This window comes from Citrus clementina, unplaced genomic scaffold (genome assembly GCF_000493195.1).
Source record: "Citrus clementina cultivar Clemenules unplaced genomic scaffold, Citrus_clementina_v1.0 scaffold_3, whole genome shotgun sequence".
NCBI classification, from domain to species: Eukaryota; Viridiplantae; Streptophyta; class Magnoliopsida; order Sapindales; family Rutaceae; genus Citrus; species Citrus x clementina.
In genome coordinates this window covers 28,138,212-28,154,277 of record NW_006262339.1, presented here as the reverse complement: position 1 = coordinate 28,154,277, position 16,066 = coordinate 28,138,212, and the positions used below count along the sequence as shown (strand labels likewise).

At 31.9% G+C, this 16,066-nt stretch overlaps 2 protein-coding genes across 6 annotated transcripts; one reads left to right on the top strand and one right to left on the bottom strand.

Moving 5' to 3' along the window:
• The first annotated feature begins 1,015 nt into the window (after positions 1-1,015).
• LOC18046142 (disease resistance-like protein DSC1) lies at positions 1,016-7,250 on the top strand. 5 transcript variants are annotated; one of them, XR_002906323.1, is made up of 6 exons: positions 1,016-1,489; positions 1,579-2,689; positions 3,774-5,315; positions 5,415-6,053; positions 6,434-6,703; positions 7,100-7,250. XR_002906323.1 is itself a non-coding variant. In XM_024187727.1 (5 exons), the coding sequence occupies exons 1-4, from the start codon at positions 1,140-1,142 to the stop codon at positions 6,012-6,014; spliced, it is 3,603 nt and encodes a 1,200-aa protein (XP_024043495.1). In that variant the 5' UTR covers positions 1,016-1,139; the 3' UTR covers positions 6,015-6,053; positions 7,107-7,250. The 5 variants fall into 5 exon arrangements, 2 of the variants coding, with proteins under 2 accessions (XP_024043495.1, XP_006442179.2); XR_002906324.1 differs by having other exon boundaries at positions 6,265-6,703; positions 7,107-7,250; XR_002906322.1 differs by having other exon boundaries at positions 6,265-6,703.
• Positions 7,251-13,171: 5,921 nt separating this feature from the next.
• LOC18046141 (ubiquitin-like-specific protease ESD4) lies at positions 13,172-15,478 on the bottom strand. The gene is made up of 7 exons (XM_024187729.1): positions 15,304-15,478; positions 15,102-15,186; positions 14,870-14,962; positions 14,655-14,750; positions 14,379-14,513; positions 14,093-14,278; positions 13,172-13,550 (listed from the first exon to the last, which is right to left on the bottom strand). Exons 1-7 carry the CDS (start codon positions 15,474-15,476, stop codon positions 13,323-13,325), a joined length of 996 nt encoding a protein of 331 aa, XP_024043497.1. The 5' UTR covers positions 15,477-15,478; the 3' UTR covers positions 13,172-13,322.
• Positions 15,479-16,066: the final 588 nt, after the last annotated feature.

Here is a 16,066-nt window from a genome sequence, read left to right as displayed (position 1 = left end):
TTTAATTTTCGCTTTATCGAAGGAATTATTCATTATGCATTCTTGTTCATGTTTTCCCACTATAATCGAAACCCTTTTGCCTCACTTGACGATGCACACACCGTGTTACAAAAGTTAATGACGTGTGAAAGGGAAATGAAATAGCTTTTGTCATTTATGAGCTTGAATTTTGTTAAAAAAAAAAATTCGGTTGTAATTTTACTAGGCCACCAAGCGATTTCGCATTATCACTTTAATTTCTTTTTGAATCCATCACGTTTCTGTGTATGCATGTGCTTGCCTAGACAAGTTCTCCTATACTATCAATCACTCTGTTATCTCAAAAAAAATTTTAAAGAATAATAATATTGAAATTCAAAATTTTGATTCGGTTATAAAGGTCTCATAATTTTCAAAACTTAAGAATTTACAGACGGAGGTAAAATTTAGGTAAATAATTGCTCAAATCTTAATCCAAACTACAACGGCGAGGTTATTGTTTTTTGAAAGATTAAATATTAACATTATAAAAATTTTAAGTTTTGATTCGATTACAATATCTCCCAATATAAAGGTTTCATAATTTTCAAAACTTAAGAATTTAGTGCGGAGGTAAACTCTAGGTAAATGCCTGCACCCTCAAATCTTAATCCAAACTCTAACGGTGAGGTAATGACAGTGAAAGTTCCTCGCTGGAGAAATTGTACAAAATTCCAATTTCCTTTAGCTTTTTATAATTCTCTGAATCTACTTTCAAATTTTCTTTCTTTGCTTTTCCTTCCTTTATTGGTTGAATCAAATTTTCTTTTCTTCCTGGTCTGCCCCATTATCATGATTATGTTTCTTGACTTGACAAATCATGTATATGAAAGCTCCAGGAAATTTCCAGGAGACTAAGAAAGCTCCAGCCATTCAATTATTTAGTGTGTGCTTGCAAGAATCTTCACACATGTTCATTCTTACATCTCCTCTCTCAACTCTCAACATTAATTCTCTGTTTCTGTCACCAATTTTCTAAAATTTCCTTCATGGCTGCTTCTTCTTCTTCTTCTTCTTGCATTTATGAAGTCTTCCTCAATTTTAGAGGGGAGGACACTCGTAGGATCTTTACTTGCCATCTCTATGATGATTTGTATGACAAAAAGAAAATCAAAACATTTATGGATGATGAAAAGCTCAGGCGAGGAGATGAGATTTCAGATGCCCTTTTGAACGCAATCCAAGGTTCAAAAATTTCGGTGGTCATTTTCTCAAAGGACTACGCTTCTTCAAAATGGTGCCTGAATGAACTTGTCAAGATTCTTGAATGCAAGCACACAAACGGCCAAATCAATATTCCGGTTTTCTATGGAGTAAGTCCATCCGATGTGCGGCATCAAACCGGAGTTTTTGGGGACGGTTTTTACAAGCTAGAACAGAAGTTCAAAGATAAACCAGAAATGGTTCAGAGGTGGAGGGATGCACTGAGAGAAACATCCGGTCTTGCTGGCCACGAATCCACGAAATTCAGGTAACTCTCTTTCCTAATTCATCTTATCTCTGTTTCTGTCTTGGCCCGATTTGACTCAATGTTTTTGCATCTTTGCACCTTTATATTAGGCACGATGCGGAACTTGTAAACAAAATTGTCGAAGATGTTTTGAAGAAGTTGGAAAAAATAACAGTCTCAACGGACTCATCCAACGGCCTAGTTGGATTAAATTCACGAATTGAGCAGATTAAACCATTTTTGTGTATGGATTTGTCGGATACTGTCCAAATTGTTGGAATTTGGGGCATGGGTGGTATCGGCAAAACCACCCTTGCCGAAGCTATTTTCGATCAATTCTCTGGTGAGTTTGATGGTAAATACTTTGCAAAAAATGTTAGGAGAAAATCAGAAACAGAGGGTGGCCTAGAAGACCTACAAAAGGAAATGCTTTCAACAATATTAAGCGAAAAACTTGAAGTAGCTGGTGCCAATATTCCACATTTTACTAAAGAGAGGGTCCGGCGTATGAAGGTGTTGATAGTACTCGATGATGTGAATGAAGTTGGACAATTAGAGGGTCTGATTGGAGAGCTTGATCAATATGGTCCAGGAAGTAGAATTGTTGTAACCACTAGGGATAAAGGAGTCCTCGAAAAATTTGGAGTGGAGGAGAAGAAAATATATAGGGTTAATGGAATGGATTTTCATGAGGCTTTCGAGCATTTTTGTAACTTCGCTTTTAAAGAAAAGCATTGTCCTGAAGATTTCAAACCTGACTCACGGAGAGTTGTAAAGTATGCTGATGGCAATCCATTAGTTCTTAAAGTGTTGGGTTCCTCCCTCAAGGGGAAAAGCCATTGGGGAAAAGTATTGGACGACTTAAATCGGATTTGTGAATCTGATATTCATGCTATTTATAAGAAATTAAAGATTAGTTTTGATGAATTAACGCCCAGGGTGCAGAGCATATTTCTAGATATTGCGTGTTTCTTTGAGGGAGAGGATAAAGATTTTGTGGCAAGGATTCTTGATGATTCTGAGTCGGATGGACTGGATGTCCTTATTGATAAGTCACTCATATCAATATCTGAGAAATGGGGCGACAAATTGTTGCAAATGCATGATATATTGCAAGAAATGGGGCGACAAATTGTTCGCCAAGAATCTGAGAAAGAGCCAGGCAAACGCAACAGGTTGTGGGATCCTAAGGAAATCCGCCGGGTACTAAAGCATAATAAGGTAAGAATCTTCCGTTTATATATATATATCTTTTATTTGTTTGGAGTTATGCACTCATATTTCTCCAACCATACCAGCACACCCATGTTTTTTTTATAATTTTTATTATTACGAGAACATCCTTTAGTAAAATTATTTTATGAACAAAACAACCAAAATCATAAAAACCATAATTAGGTAAAATTAATGACTGAGGGTGTCAAGAAAACAAGTCTTCAAATTTTAAATTTTTAAAGAAAACTCTAGATTTTATCAAATTTGGAATGTTGAATAAGAGTGGGAAGAGTATAATTTTATTTCTCTTCAAATTTAGTGAAGAGTGTCATAACAAAGTGAGTGCCATGAGAATTGGCCCACCTGGTTCTATTTTAATATAATTATATTTTTTTTAAAAAGTAAGTGTATTTTAGAGTATAATTTTTTTTAAGCAACAGTTGCTAATAAAATGGACTGATTGGCCCACCTAGTTCTGCCTCCAATCACTCCTTTTAGCTTAAATGTTCCTTTTAGCTTTAATTTATTAATTAAATTGACGAGCTAAAGACAATTTATTCTATTACTAAAAATCAATTTATGAAAGGGAAAAAAAAAGAATGTGCAAAAGAAGCAATTTAATCTTTGATATGATGATAATAATTTTATAAAAAAAAATTAAATAAATAAATTTGCTCTTTAAAAATTAAATCAATTTATGAAGTACCTAACACCACACGGTCAATTTTACAAAATTTATAAAGGGTAATTTTTGTCCTTTAAGAATGAAGAACAACAAATGATGATTTAATTACAAAATTCATAAAAGGTTAATTACATGGTCTTTTATGCTTCAGGGGTAAAATTGACCTTTTAGGAAATTTCTGTTACATATTAACTGAGTTTTAACAGAATGGTGGGAAAATGCTAACAGTTTAACGGAATGAGTTTAAATGTTTGGTGGTAAATTGATAGTTTTACCAAACCGTGGTACTGACATGATGTGTCGGCGGGAAAATGATAATATCCCCTTAGTTAATAAAGTTCACGAATGTTTCTTTTCTATTTTAGGCTTACCCATTCTTTGTTTTTTTTTTTTTTTTTTTATAAGGGGACCGATGCAATTGAAGGCATATTTCTGGATTTGTCCAAAATAAAAGGCATCAATTTAGACCCCGGAGCCTTCACAAATATGTCTAATCTGAGATTGCTCAAATTTTATGTACCTAAGTATGAGATTGAAAATCTTCTAAGTATGAGCATTGAAGAGCAACTTTCATACTCTAAAGTGCAGCTTCCAAATGGCCTAGATTATCTTCCTGAAAAATTGAGATATCTTCATTGGGACACATATCCATTAAGGACACTGCCATCAAATTTCAAGCCAAAGAACCTTGTTGAACTGAATTTGCGTTTTAGTAAAGTTGAGCAACCTTGGGAAGGAGAAAAGGCTTGTGTTCCCTCATCTATCCAGAATTTCAAGTATCTCAGTGCGTTGTCTTTTGAGGGCTGCAAAAGTCTTAGGTCTTTTCCAAGCAATCTTCATTTTGTTTGTCCAGTAACTATTAATTTCTCCTATTGTGTTAATCTCATAGAGTTTCCACAGATTTCTGGGAAAATTACACAGCTATACTTACGCCAGTCTGCAATGGAAGAAGTTCCATCATCAATAGAGTGCCTAACTGATCTTGAAGTGTTGTATTTGAGGGATTGCAAACGGCTGAAGAGGATTTCAACTAGGTTTTGTAAATTGAGATCTTTGGTTGATCTTTTTGTTAATGGCTGCTTGAACCTTGAGCGCTTCCCAGAAATCTTGGAGAAAATGGAACATTTAAAACGCATCAATTTAGACGGGACGGCAATTACAGAGCTGCCATCGTCATTTGAAAATCTACCGGGGCTTGAATCATTGTCCGTAGATGATTGCTCTAAACTTGATAAGTTGCCGGATAACATTGGCAATTTAGAATCTTTGCAGGCCATCTCAGCAGTTGGATCAGCTATTAGTCAACTACCATCCTCTGTTGCAGATTCAAACGTACTTAGAATTCTTGAGTTCTCTAGATGCAAAGGTTTGGTATCATTGCCTCGATCATTATTATTAGGTTTATCCTCACTGACAAGCTTGGATCTACGTGAAAATAACTTTGAGAGTTTACCTGCAAGCATCAAGCAACTGTCGCGACTGCGTTCTCTTGACTTGAGCGATTGTAAGATGCTTCAGTCATTACCAGAACTTCCATTGCGCCTAAAATCTCTTCACTTGAGGGATTGTAAGATGCTTCAGTCATTACCAGAACTTCCATTGTGTCTAAAAAGTCTTTACTTGAGGGATTGTAACATGCTTCGGTCATTACCAAAACTTCCATTGTGTCTACGAGAACTAGATGCAACGAACTGCAAGCGGCTTCAATCTTTGCCAGAGATTCCGTCATGTCTGCAAGAACTAGATGCATCCATACTAGAAAAGCTATCGAAACCCTCTCCTGACCTTATTCAATCTCTGGAGTCAGCAGCAATTTGTTTTGAGTTTACTAACTGCTTGAAACTTGATGGAAAAGCAAACAACAAGATTTTGGCAGATTCACTACTAATAATTCGGGGTATGGCAATTGCATCACTGAGACTGGGCTATGAAAAGGCAATCAACGAGGTATCAAATTCCCTCTCTTGTTTACTCTGTCCCTCTTTGTTATATCTGAAATCATGGTTTTCATTTTACAATTTTCTTTTTTTAAATGTCATCTCACAGAAACTTTCTGAACTGAGGGGATCCCTAATTGTTTTACCTGGAAGAGAAATTCCTGACTGGTTCAGCAATCAAAGTTCAGGATATTCGATATGTATTCAACTGCCACCGCACTCTTTTTGCAGAAACTTAATCGGGTTTGCTTTTTGTGCTGTTCCTGATTTTAAGCAAGTTTATTCTGATTTTCATCTTTTTTCCGTCAAGTGTCAATTCGACTTAGAAATAAAGACTCTCTCTGACACCAAACATGTTGATCTGGGTTACAATTCGCACTCAATTGAAGACCCCCATGATTCAGATCATGTCATACTTGGTTTTAAACCTTGCTTGAATGTTGGCTTTCCTGATGGTTACCATCATACAACTGCCACATTTAAGTTCTTCGCTGAGAGTAACCTAAACGTTTACAAGATAAAACGTTGCGGATTATGTCCAGTATATGCAAATCCCAGCGAGACCAAAGCCAACACTTTTACTCTCAATTTTGCTACCAAAGTTTGGAAATTGGATGATTTGCCAAGCGCGAGTGGAACTTCGGATGAAGAGGAATTGGAACCGAGAACCAAGAGAATTTGCAGAGCCGATCAAATCAACACTCCTTAACAAATGAGTCACCCGTTTTCACGTATTCGTGTTCCTTAGGTATGTCGAAAATGCTCTTAATTCTAGATTGTGATTTGTTTAAGATGATGTTTTATCTGTGTATTCCATTTTGCTTTTGAAAGTCAACGCATCAGTTAATAATTCATTGCAACCTGCTAATAAGTCAAAGCATCAGTTAATCCTCTGTTGTTGTGCTGTTCCTGATTTAAAGCAAGTTTATTCTGATTGTTTTCGTTATTTTTACGTCAAGTGTCAATTCGACTTAGAAATAAAGACTCTCTCTGAAACCAAACATGTTGATCTGGGTTACAATTCGCGCTTTATTGAAGACCTCATTGATTCAGATCATGTCATACTTGGTTTTAAACCTTGCTTGAATGTTGGGTTTCCTGATTGTTACAATCATACAACTGCCACAGTTAAGTTCTTCGCTAAGAGTAACCTGAAGGGTTGCAAGATAGAACGTTGCGGAGTATGTCCAGTATATGCAAATCCCAGCGAGACCAAAGACAACACTTTTACTATCAATTTTGCTACCGAAGTTTGGAAATTGGATGATTTGCCTAGCACGAGTGGAACTTCAGATGTAGAGGAACTGGAACCGAGTCCCTAAAGAATTTGCAGAGACGACCAAATCAACACTCCTTAGCAAATGAATCACCCATTTTCACGTATTCTTTTTTCCTTAGGTATGTTGAAAATGCTCTAATTCTGGATTGTGATTTGTTTAAGATGATGTTTTATCTATGTATTCCATTTTGCTTTTGAAAATACCTTATTTTATTTAACTTAGCTGCAGAACTAATAAGTCAAAGCATCAGTCAATAATTCATTGCAATCTGCTAATAAGTCAAAGCATCAGTTAATCCTCTGTTGTTGTTTTCATTATTAACATTAGACAAAACAAAAGGTCTTTGTCTACAAGTGGAATTCAACTCTTCAATCTCTACTGCATGAAATTGTAGTAATTTGTGGAAGTGTTCTTTTATTATATGCTTCTGAAGATTACATGTTTTAACTTTTTTATATTCTGAGAAAATAAGCATTTTGAAAATACACTAAATTGAAAACATTTTCTTGGACAGTGCGCAGTTTGCACAGTATATAGCATTGGGAAGGCAAGCAATCCATTGAAGGGGTTTTTCGTGTGGGAATTAATGGTGTTGTGAACTTGTAATCCTCTCTTTTGCTTCTTAGACTATTAGTTGGTTAATTGAATGTCCACTACGATTTTGCTACTCCTATTTTAATTTGAAATTATAATTTTAAAGTAATTTTAAGTATAAAAATATTTAATAGTATAACACCTTTTGATAATTTTAAGTGATCCCTTTTAAGTAATTCATTTGATGAATTTAGCTTTCGTGCATGTCTGAGTGGGATGGACAACCTACTTCGCTAGCTAATATAAAATTAATTAATTTGTTTGAGTCATTTTGATATGTAATTCGATCTTCTTAATTATTAGTATTATTATTATTGGACCTAATTTTTAACAAATTAAAGTTCAGTACGTGATCATATTTAATTGTTTCATTTTTTTTTTTGAATAAATCATATTTAATTGTCCAAAGGACACCAATTGTTAAGTTGGCCGAGGGTGATAAGACATCAGTAATGTTGACTTAATTAGTGGAACAAGTTTATTTTTTTTACGCAACATTAATTCAAACGCTTTTCAACTAGGACGTCGTCGTTTTCGTCGTCATTAACCAAATCACATGAAAATCAAACCTGACACGTACTCTTCATATGACTAATCAAACCTGACACGTACTCGTCATTTTTCTGAGTCAACCTACCATGCAGCGCTGCATCTCATGCAGCGCATGCATGGTACCGGTACAACCGGTTTTCAACCGGTTAATAAATGCAAATTAAAATTTTTAATTGTTTTTAATATGAAATTTTTATTTAAAAAAGGGAAAATTTTAAAAATGCCTTCAAATGAGATAAAAAAAATTGTAATAATTTTAAATTTATAAATAGCATAAAAATTAATAAAAATATTATAAAAATATCACAAAATAGTCATATTTCAATTTTTTATTGTTACATTCCAATACTTATATTATATGTCTCAAGTTTACTTTTGAAATTCCTAATTTTCATTATCATTTATCTAAATTTTCGTAACTTGTTTCAACTCATTTTTTACTAGTCTTTTCTTTCATATTTCCACTCTTTTCATTAAATACTAACTTTTTAGGTAGATATTTCAATTTTACATTTTTTATCCCTACATTCCATTAAACTTTATCTAATTTTTAGTAACTTGTTCCTACTCATTTTCCCACCACTTTTATATCTTACAATCCTACTATTTTGATTGAGTTTCAAGATTTTGAATAAATGTTTTTAGTTTACTTTTTAGATCTCTACTTCGCATTGGAATTTACCAAATACCTTATAACTTATTCCAACTTTTCGGTTAAGTTCATCAACTTTTATTCCTGCGACTTATAAATTCTATATTCCTATTCTTTTTAAAAAATTCAAATATTTTGGGTGGAAGTCTCAAGTTCATTTTTAGATCTCTACTTGTTTTTTTTTTTGTTAAATTATGTGTAAGTTATTCCAATTTCTAGGTTATGTTTATCAACTCATCTTCTCATCACACTTAAGTTCTATATTCCTCTTTTTTTTATTAAATTCCAACATTTTAGGTGAATATTTTCGGTTAATTTTTTAGATCCCTACTTTTCATTAAAAATTATTTAATGCTTAGTAAGTAATTCCAACTTTTAAGTCGAAATTTCAACTCTTGTGCCACAACTTTTTAGTTATTTGTTTCTATTATTTTTATCGAATTTCAACATTTTAGGTGGACATTTCAAGTGTACTTTATAGATCCCTATTTCTTGTTAAAATTGATCAAATTTATGGTGATTTATTTCTACTTTTAGGTTAAGTTCTTTAACTCCTATTTTCACTACTTTTTGGTAGTATATTTATATACTCTTTTTGTTGAATTATAATATTTTAAGTTGAAGTTTCAAGTTTACTTTTTGTATCCCAACTTCCAGTTTAAATTACTCAAATTCTTGTTGATTTGTTCCCAATTTTGGGTTAGGTTATTCTTCCAACCACTTTTTGGTTTTATATTCCTACTCTTTGTATTAAAATCCAACATTTTAAGTCAAATTTTCAAGTTTACTTTTTAGATTTCTATTTTTCGTTGAAATTTGTCAAATTCTTGATAATTTATTTTTATTTTTAGGTTAAGATTTTTAACTCTTGTTTCCACCACTCTTTAGTTTTATATTTACACTCTCTTTGTTGAATTTTAATATTTTAGGTCGAAGTTTCAAGTTTACTTTTGTATCTCAATTTTCAGTTTAAGATACTCAAATTCTATGACCTTGTTCCAAATTTCGGTTGGGGTTTTCTTCCCACCACTTGTTGGTTTAATATTCCTACTATTGTTATGAAAATCCAACATTTTAAGTGGATGTTTCAAGTTTACTTTTTAAATCCTTACTTCTCGTTGAAATTATCAAATTTCTGGTGATTTATTTCTACTTTTAGGTTAAGTTCTTTAACTATTGTTTCCACCACTTTTGTATTTTATATTTCTACTCTTTGTATTAAAATCCAACATTTTAAGTGGATGTTTCAAGTTTCCTTTTTAGATTTCTACTTCTCGTTAAAATTGTCAAATTCTTGGTAATTTATTTTTTACTTTTAGGTTAAGTTCTTTAATTCTTATTTCCACAACTTTTTCGGTTTATATTCCTACTCTTTTTATTAAAATCCAACTTTTTAAGTGAATGTTACAAGTTTGGTTTTTAAATTTCTACTTCTCGTTATAAATTGTTAAATTCTTGGTAAGTTTTTTTCTACTTTTAGGTTAACCTCTTTAACTCTTTTTTGCTCAACTTTTTGGATTTATATTTATATTCTTTTTGTTGAATTTTAATATTTTAGGTCAAGGTTTCAAGTTTACTTTTGGAATCTCAACTTCCAGTTGAGATTACTCAAATTCTGGTTGAGTTGTTCCGAATTTTGGGTGATGTTTTTTTTGCCACTACTTTTTGGTTTTATATTTGTACTCTTTGTATTAAAATCCAACATTTTAAGTCGATGTTTCAAGTTTGCTTTTTTAATCCCTACTTCTAGTTGAAATGTATCAAATTCTTGGTAAGTTTTTTTTCTACTTTTAGGTTAACCTCTTTAACTCTTGTTTGCTCAACTTTTTGGTTTTATATTTATATTCTTTTTGTTGAATTTTAATATTTTAGGTCAAGGTTTCAAGTTTACTTTAAAAATCTCAACTTCCAGTTGAGATTACTCAAATTCTGGTTCTGTTGTTCCGAATTTTGGGTGAGGTTGTTCTTGCCACTACTTTTTGGTTTTATATTTGTACTCTTTGTATTAAAATCCAACATTTTAAGTCGATGTTTCAAGTTTGCTTTTTTCATCCCTACTTCTAGTTGAATTGTATCAAATTCCTGGTAATTTATTTCTACTTTTAGGTTAAATTCTTTAACTCTGATTTCCACCAGTTTTTGGTTTTATATGTATACTCTTTGTGTTGAATTTTAATATTCTAGTTCGAAATTTCAAGTTTACTTTTTGTAACTTTACATCTAGTGTAGATTACTCAAATATTCGATGTTTTGTTCCTAATTTTAGGTTGGATTGTTCTTTGTACAACTTTTGGGTACTCTTTTTGTTGAATTTCAATATTTTAGGTCGAGATTTGAAGTTTACTTTTTGTATCCCAACTTCCAATTGAAATTACTCAAATTGTGATTGAGTTGTTCCCAATTTTGGGTGAGGTTATTCTTTCCACTACTTTTTGGTTTTATATTCCTATTCTTTGTATTAATATCCAACATTTTAAGTAGATATTTCAAGTTTGCTTTATAGATTTCTACTTCTCGTTTAAATTTATCAAATTCTTGGTAATTTATTTCGATTTTTAGGTTAAGTTTTTTAACTATTTTTCCCACTACTTTTTGGTTTTATACTTATACTCTTTTTGTTAAATTTTAATATTTTAGGTCGAATTTTCGAGTTTACATTTTGCATCCCTACTTTTAGTTAAAAGTACTCAAATTCTTGGTGAGTTTTTACCAATTTTGGGTGCGGTTGTTCCTCTCACAACTTTTTGATTTTATATTCCTACTTGCAATTAGAATTTACCAAATTTTTGGAAATTCTTTTACAATTTTTAGATTAAGTTCATCAACTATTTTCCCACAAATTTTTTGTTTTATATTTCATCTTTTTTTAATGAATTCCAATATTTTTGGTAGAAGTTTCAAGTCCATTTTTCATCTAAAATTCCTTTGAAGTTTATCAAATTATGGTTTACAAATTTCAACTTTTTGGTTGACTCTCACTTTTTTCCCACCATTTTGTGGTTGTATATTCCTATAATTTTTATTGAATTCCAACATTTATGTCAATGTTTCAAGTTCATTTTTACATTTATATTTCCCATTAAAATTTATCAAATCATTAGTAAATTGTCCCAACGTTTAGATTAAGTTCTTCACCTCTTATTTCCACCAATTTTTTTGTTTTATATTCCAATTGTAGAGCCAACATTCCTTGCATGATAGGTTGACTCTTATATTCCTATCTTTTTAATTGAATTCCATTATTTTAGGTGAATATTCTAAGTTCGCTTTATAGAATCCGACTTCCCACTCTAATTTATCAAAAAATTGGTTTGTTATTCTTAGTTTTGGATAATTTTTTCCAATCTTGTTTCATCTATTTTTGGGTCTTATGTTTCTATTATTTTAATTGAATTCTAAAATTATGGGTAAATGTTTCAAGTTAGACTACCATATATCTTTTTCCGGTTAATCATCTTTATTTTGTGGTAAGACATTCCTACTAATACGTTTAGCTACCTAACTCTCTATTCCTAACAATTTATTATTTGTATTCTCCACCTGTCAATTGAATTCCAACTTTTGCGTGGACGTTCCAAGTCATCTGCACATTTACCTATTTAACGTTATACGCTATCAATTTGCAGTTATAAATGCTAAGTTTTTGGTTGGGCTATTCGACTCCTGTTTTCAACATATTTTACTTGCATATTTCTACTCCCTATTGAATTCTAACATTATTGGTACATATTTCAAGTTAAGTATTTTATTCCTTTTTTGCGTTAATTGTATCCAAATTATTGTTACTTATTCCTAATAGTAGGTTCAGTTACTTAACTCTTCTCCCCAACAATTCATTATTTGTATATTTTAAATTTTTTAAATGAATTACAATATTTGTGTAGAAATTCCAAGTTGTCTTTCCATTAACCAACTTTACCATTTATGTTATCTATTTATTATTAATAAATCCCAAATTTTTGGTTGGATTTCTGTAGTGATGGTTTCTCAAATTTTTGGTTGCTTATTTCAACTATTATTATTGAAATTTGAAATTATGGGTGCATACTTCAAATTAAATTATCAAATGCGTTCTTTGCGTTAATCGCTATCCAGTTTGTGGTCGAGTATTCCTAATTGTGGGGTGAACTACCTAATTATATTCTCAATAATTTATGGGCTAAATATTCCAACTCTTTTAAATGAATTTCAACTTTCATATGGAAGTTAAAGTTTTATTCGTATTTACCAACTTAACCATCAACTTTATCGATTTTTTGTCAATAAATTCTAATTTTTCCATTGCACTCCTGTACTATTTTTTTCCTCACATTTTGGTTAGATATTTCTACTTTTCCTACTGAATTCTAACATTATGGGTACATATTTCAAGTTAAATTATTACAACCTTTTTTATGTTAATCTTTACCCAATTTGTGGTGAGTTATTTCTATTTATGAGTTAAGCTACTTATCTCTTTTCCCAACAATTCATTGGTTATATATTGTAAATCTTTCAACTGAATTACAACTTTTGTGTGGAACTTTTAAGTTCTATTCATATTTACCGACTTTTCCATTTTCTTTATCAATTTGTTGTTAACAAATTTCAATTTTTTGGTTTGATTCCTCTACTTATGGTTTCTCCATTTTTTGGTTTGTTATTTCTATATTTATTACGAAATTCTGACATTAGGGGTACATATTTCAAAATAAACTATCACATGCGTTCTTTATGTTAGTTTTATCTCGTTCATGGTAAATTATTCCTAATTTTCGGTGGAACTACGTAACAATTTTCTAAAAAACACAAGCAGATGATTAATAACAAGTTTAATTGGTCTACCAAAAACATCATAACTCACTAAAAGAAATAGAAAAAACAACTTAATAACAATTGATAAGCGTAGGACATAAGATCAAAAATGGGAATGACAAGCGACTTAACATACCTTTAGAGATCATAGTAATGTTTTTAATAAAGCCTCGGACGGTGTCTGGTTAAGATTAATATTTCTGGCAGCTTTTCTTAATTCTGAAGCTTGTTTACAAGGGGCCCTTTGCGAGTCAGCAGCACTACACTTTCCATATCCATTGGAAGCATCTTGCATGAGTTTATGCCTAATATCATTAAGTGGAGATTGTGCTAGATAGAGTGCCAACAGGATGCGAGCATAATCTGAATCGTGCTAACAAAAAAGAAACACTAATTACAACAATTTCTATATGCTCACAAGATGAATTTATATAAAAATAACAAAGTCCACATAGTTCACGACTCCAGTGGTTGTTACCTAATTACTAGCAGCAAGCTTATTTTTTCACAAAAGGTAGTTGACTTGCAACATATAATAATACTTCTTAAATATAAATACTTAGCCTTTTACATATGCAGATTTTTAACAATTCACATTTTTAGGTGCTTGTTTACTCGCTAAAAAGTATGTCTTGCTTTCAAAACTAGATATCTTCTAAAAACAGCTTGCTTAATACATCCTTAAAAGGAAAAAAAAATATTATCGAGTACTCCTAGTTATGCCTTAAAAGTACTCTTCATAAAGAAAACTTTAATATTTCTTACTTCTTTGTAGTACTCCTCTGTTATCATTGTTATTAATCTAAATACAGAATCATTAAACATAATGACTGATAAATGGTCTGAAGAAAGCATTGATCATGAACTAAATATCAGAATCATCAATGTTCAAGATTGAAAAAAAAAAGCATATACCTGATAAGACTGGTCAGCAACAATAGAGGGATTGTCCATATATTTCAAGGTATAGTATCCACAATCAAAATCATTTGGCTGTTGTGGCAGACCAGTTTGACGACCAAGTTGAAAATGCAGAAAATTGAAATTTGAACCAAAACGAAGTCGAGCCTCTCTAAGTAGCAAAAAATCCAGTGAGGCGAGCTGCCAACATCAACCAGAATAAGTGTTAACAAAAGTTAGAATGTTATTTAATCAAATTCCAACTAACGCTCAAATGTAGTCAATCCTCCAAAGAACATACAATTGTCAATGACTGATTAATCATTTTTTCTCTTTGACTGAGAGATTCCAATGAATCCCAAATATCAGCAGTTTGACGAAGAATGTCAATAACAAGCATGTACCAATGAGCTTCACAATGTATGGGCACATAAATCTGCAGTTGTAGGAGAGTAAATACAATTAATGGCAAAATGTTTTGTTATCAGGTTAGTAAAATGAAAAAGATACCAAGGAACTATGTAAAAATACAAACCACAAAAAGTTCATTAAAAAAAATTCATGTTATGCGCTAAACCTTTTCACAGGTTTCCAATTGGGGCATGTAGCGCTCTTGGAACCTAGAAGCTCGACGATAGGGGTTTAGATCACCTGAGTCACCCAATACAACTTGCTTTAAATTTAAGAGGCAAAAATTAAAAGAATAAAAACATTTTGTTAGTTGACAATCTGCATGATCTCATTTAAAGACTAATGATTGAATTAAAAATATTTAATTTCTGGTTATCTTACGGAATAATATGACGGCAAGAACCAACATCGAGGAGAGGTGATATCCTTTTGGGCCTCTTCAATAGTCTTGTACTCTGCGTACATAGTAATAATCTGAAATTTTTTTTTTAACAGTTGCGACCAAAGTGGAACATTAGTTAAGAGATATGCACATAGATACTAATTGAAAATAATGGCATCATTAGTATTGAATGAATCCTAAATATTATACATAGTAGGCATAGAGTATTACATCACCATCAATCCATGCTCTCGGCAAGAGGGAACGCATACTGCTCCGTGTTATGCTGCTGTATTCTGTACGGACGACAACATCCCTTTACCATGAAAAAACAACATTATTACAATGAATAAAAGCAAGATTAAGAGATTTATATCTATATTCCAAACAATCTAGCCATTTACAAAAACATTTCATTATTACTAGACCATACATTTCAGCCAACTTGTCGTCAAAAAGGTAAAGAATAAGCTTTTTTTCATCCTCGGTAAATGGAGTGGGAACTGAAAATGGACCAGCCAAAAATCGGGGTTGGGTAGACTTGAGATTGACATTCTTTTTTTTAGAAGTTTGAATATGCATTCCCTTTGCAGTTGATTGTATCATCACAAGACGCTCCTACAAAAGAGAAAAAATTAAAATTCACATATTCTGAGGTAATGTCACAACATACAATTATGATAAATATAAAAACAATAGTAACAAAGACACTTTAATACCTTAGAATCCTTAAGAATCAGTTCTTGTTTTCCCTTGGACATTTCCATTTTCTTTGAGGGTAATGCATCTGTCTTTTCACAATCCATAGCCATTTCTAATGTCCTCAATATTTGATATAGTTGTCGTTCTTTTGTGTTTAAGCTGGAGCCATCATAAGGAGAGTTTATCTTATCATAACCTCGGGCTGAACTTTCATTTGATGAGATTTCAATAAACTCAGCCCCAACATTATTTTCTTGAGCAGACACAAACTCGTGGGAAGGAGTTTTAATGTTATCTGTGGTAGGATGATGGACATGAGGGGCAACTCGGTCCATAATTTGCCTTTGATGTAGCAATTCTTTTAGCATTTTTGTCTGGTCAGATATCGCATCAGATAGATAATCAACCTTAAATGTCAGTACCCTGATTGAAAGTATTTGTTTCTGAATTATTTCTTCAAAATTGAGATGTCTAACAACTTTTGATAGAGAAGC

Coding starts and splice junctions, on each gene's coding strand:
- LOC18046142 (XM_024187727.1), top strand. CDS start 1,140: ATGGATGATGAAAAGCTCAGGCGAGGAGATGAGATTTCAGATGCCCTT. Junction 2,690..3,773: donor GGGTACTAAAGCATAATAAG/GTAAGAATCTTC, acceptor TTTTTTTATAAG/GGGACCGATGCAATTGAAGG. Junction 5,316..5,414: donor ATGAAAAGGCAATCAACGAG/GTATCAAATTCC, acceptor GTCATCTCACAG/AAACTTTCTGAACTGAGGGG.
- LOC18046141 (XM_024187729.1), bottom strand. CDS start 15,476: ATGATACAATCAACTGCAAAGGGAATGCATATTCAAACTTCTAAAAAA. Junction 15,187..15,303: donor GACGACAAGTTGGCTGAAAT/GTATGGTCTAGT, acceptor TTCATGGTAAAG/GGATGTTGTCGTCCGTACAG. Junction 14,514..14,654: donor AATTGGAAACCTGTGAAAAG/GTTTAGCGCATA, acceptor CTACAACTGCAG/ATTTATGTGCCCATACATTG.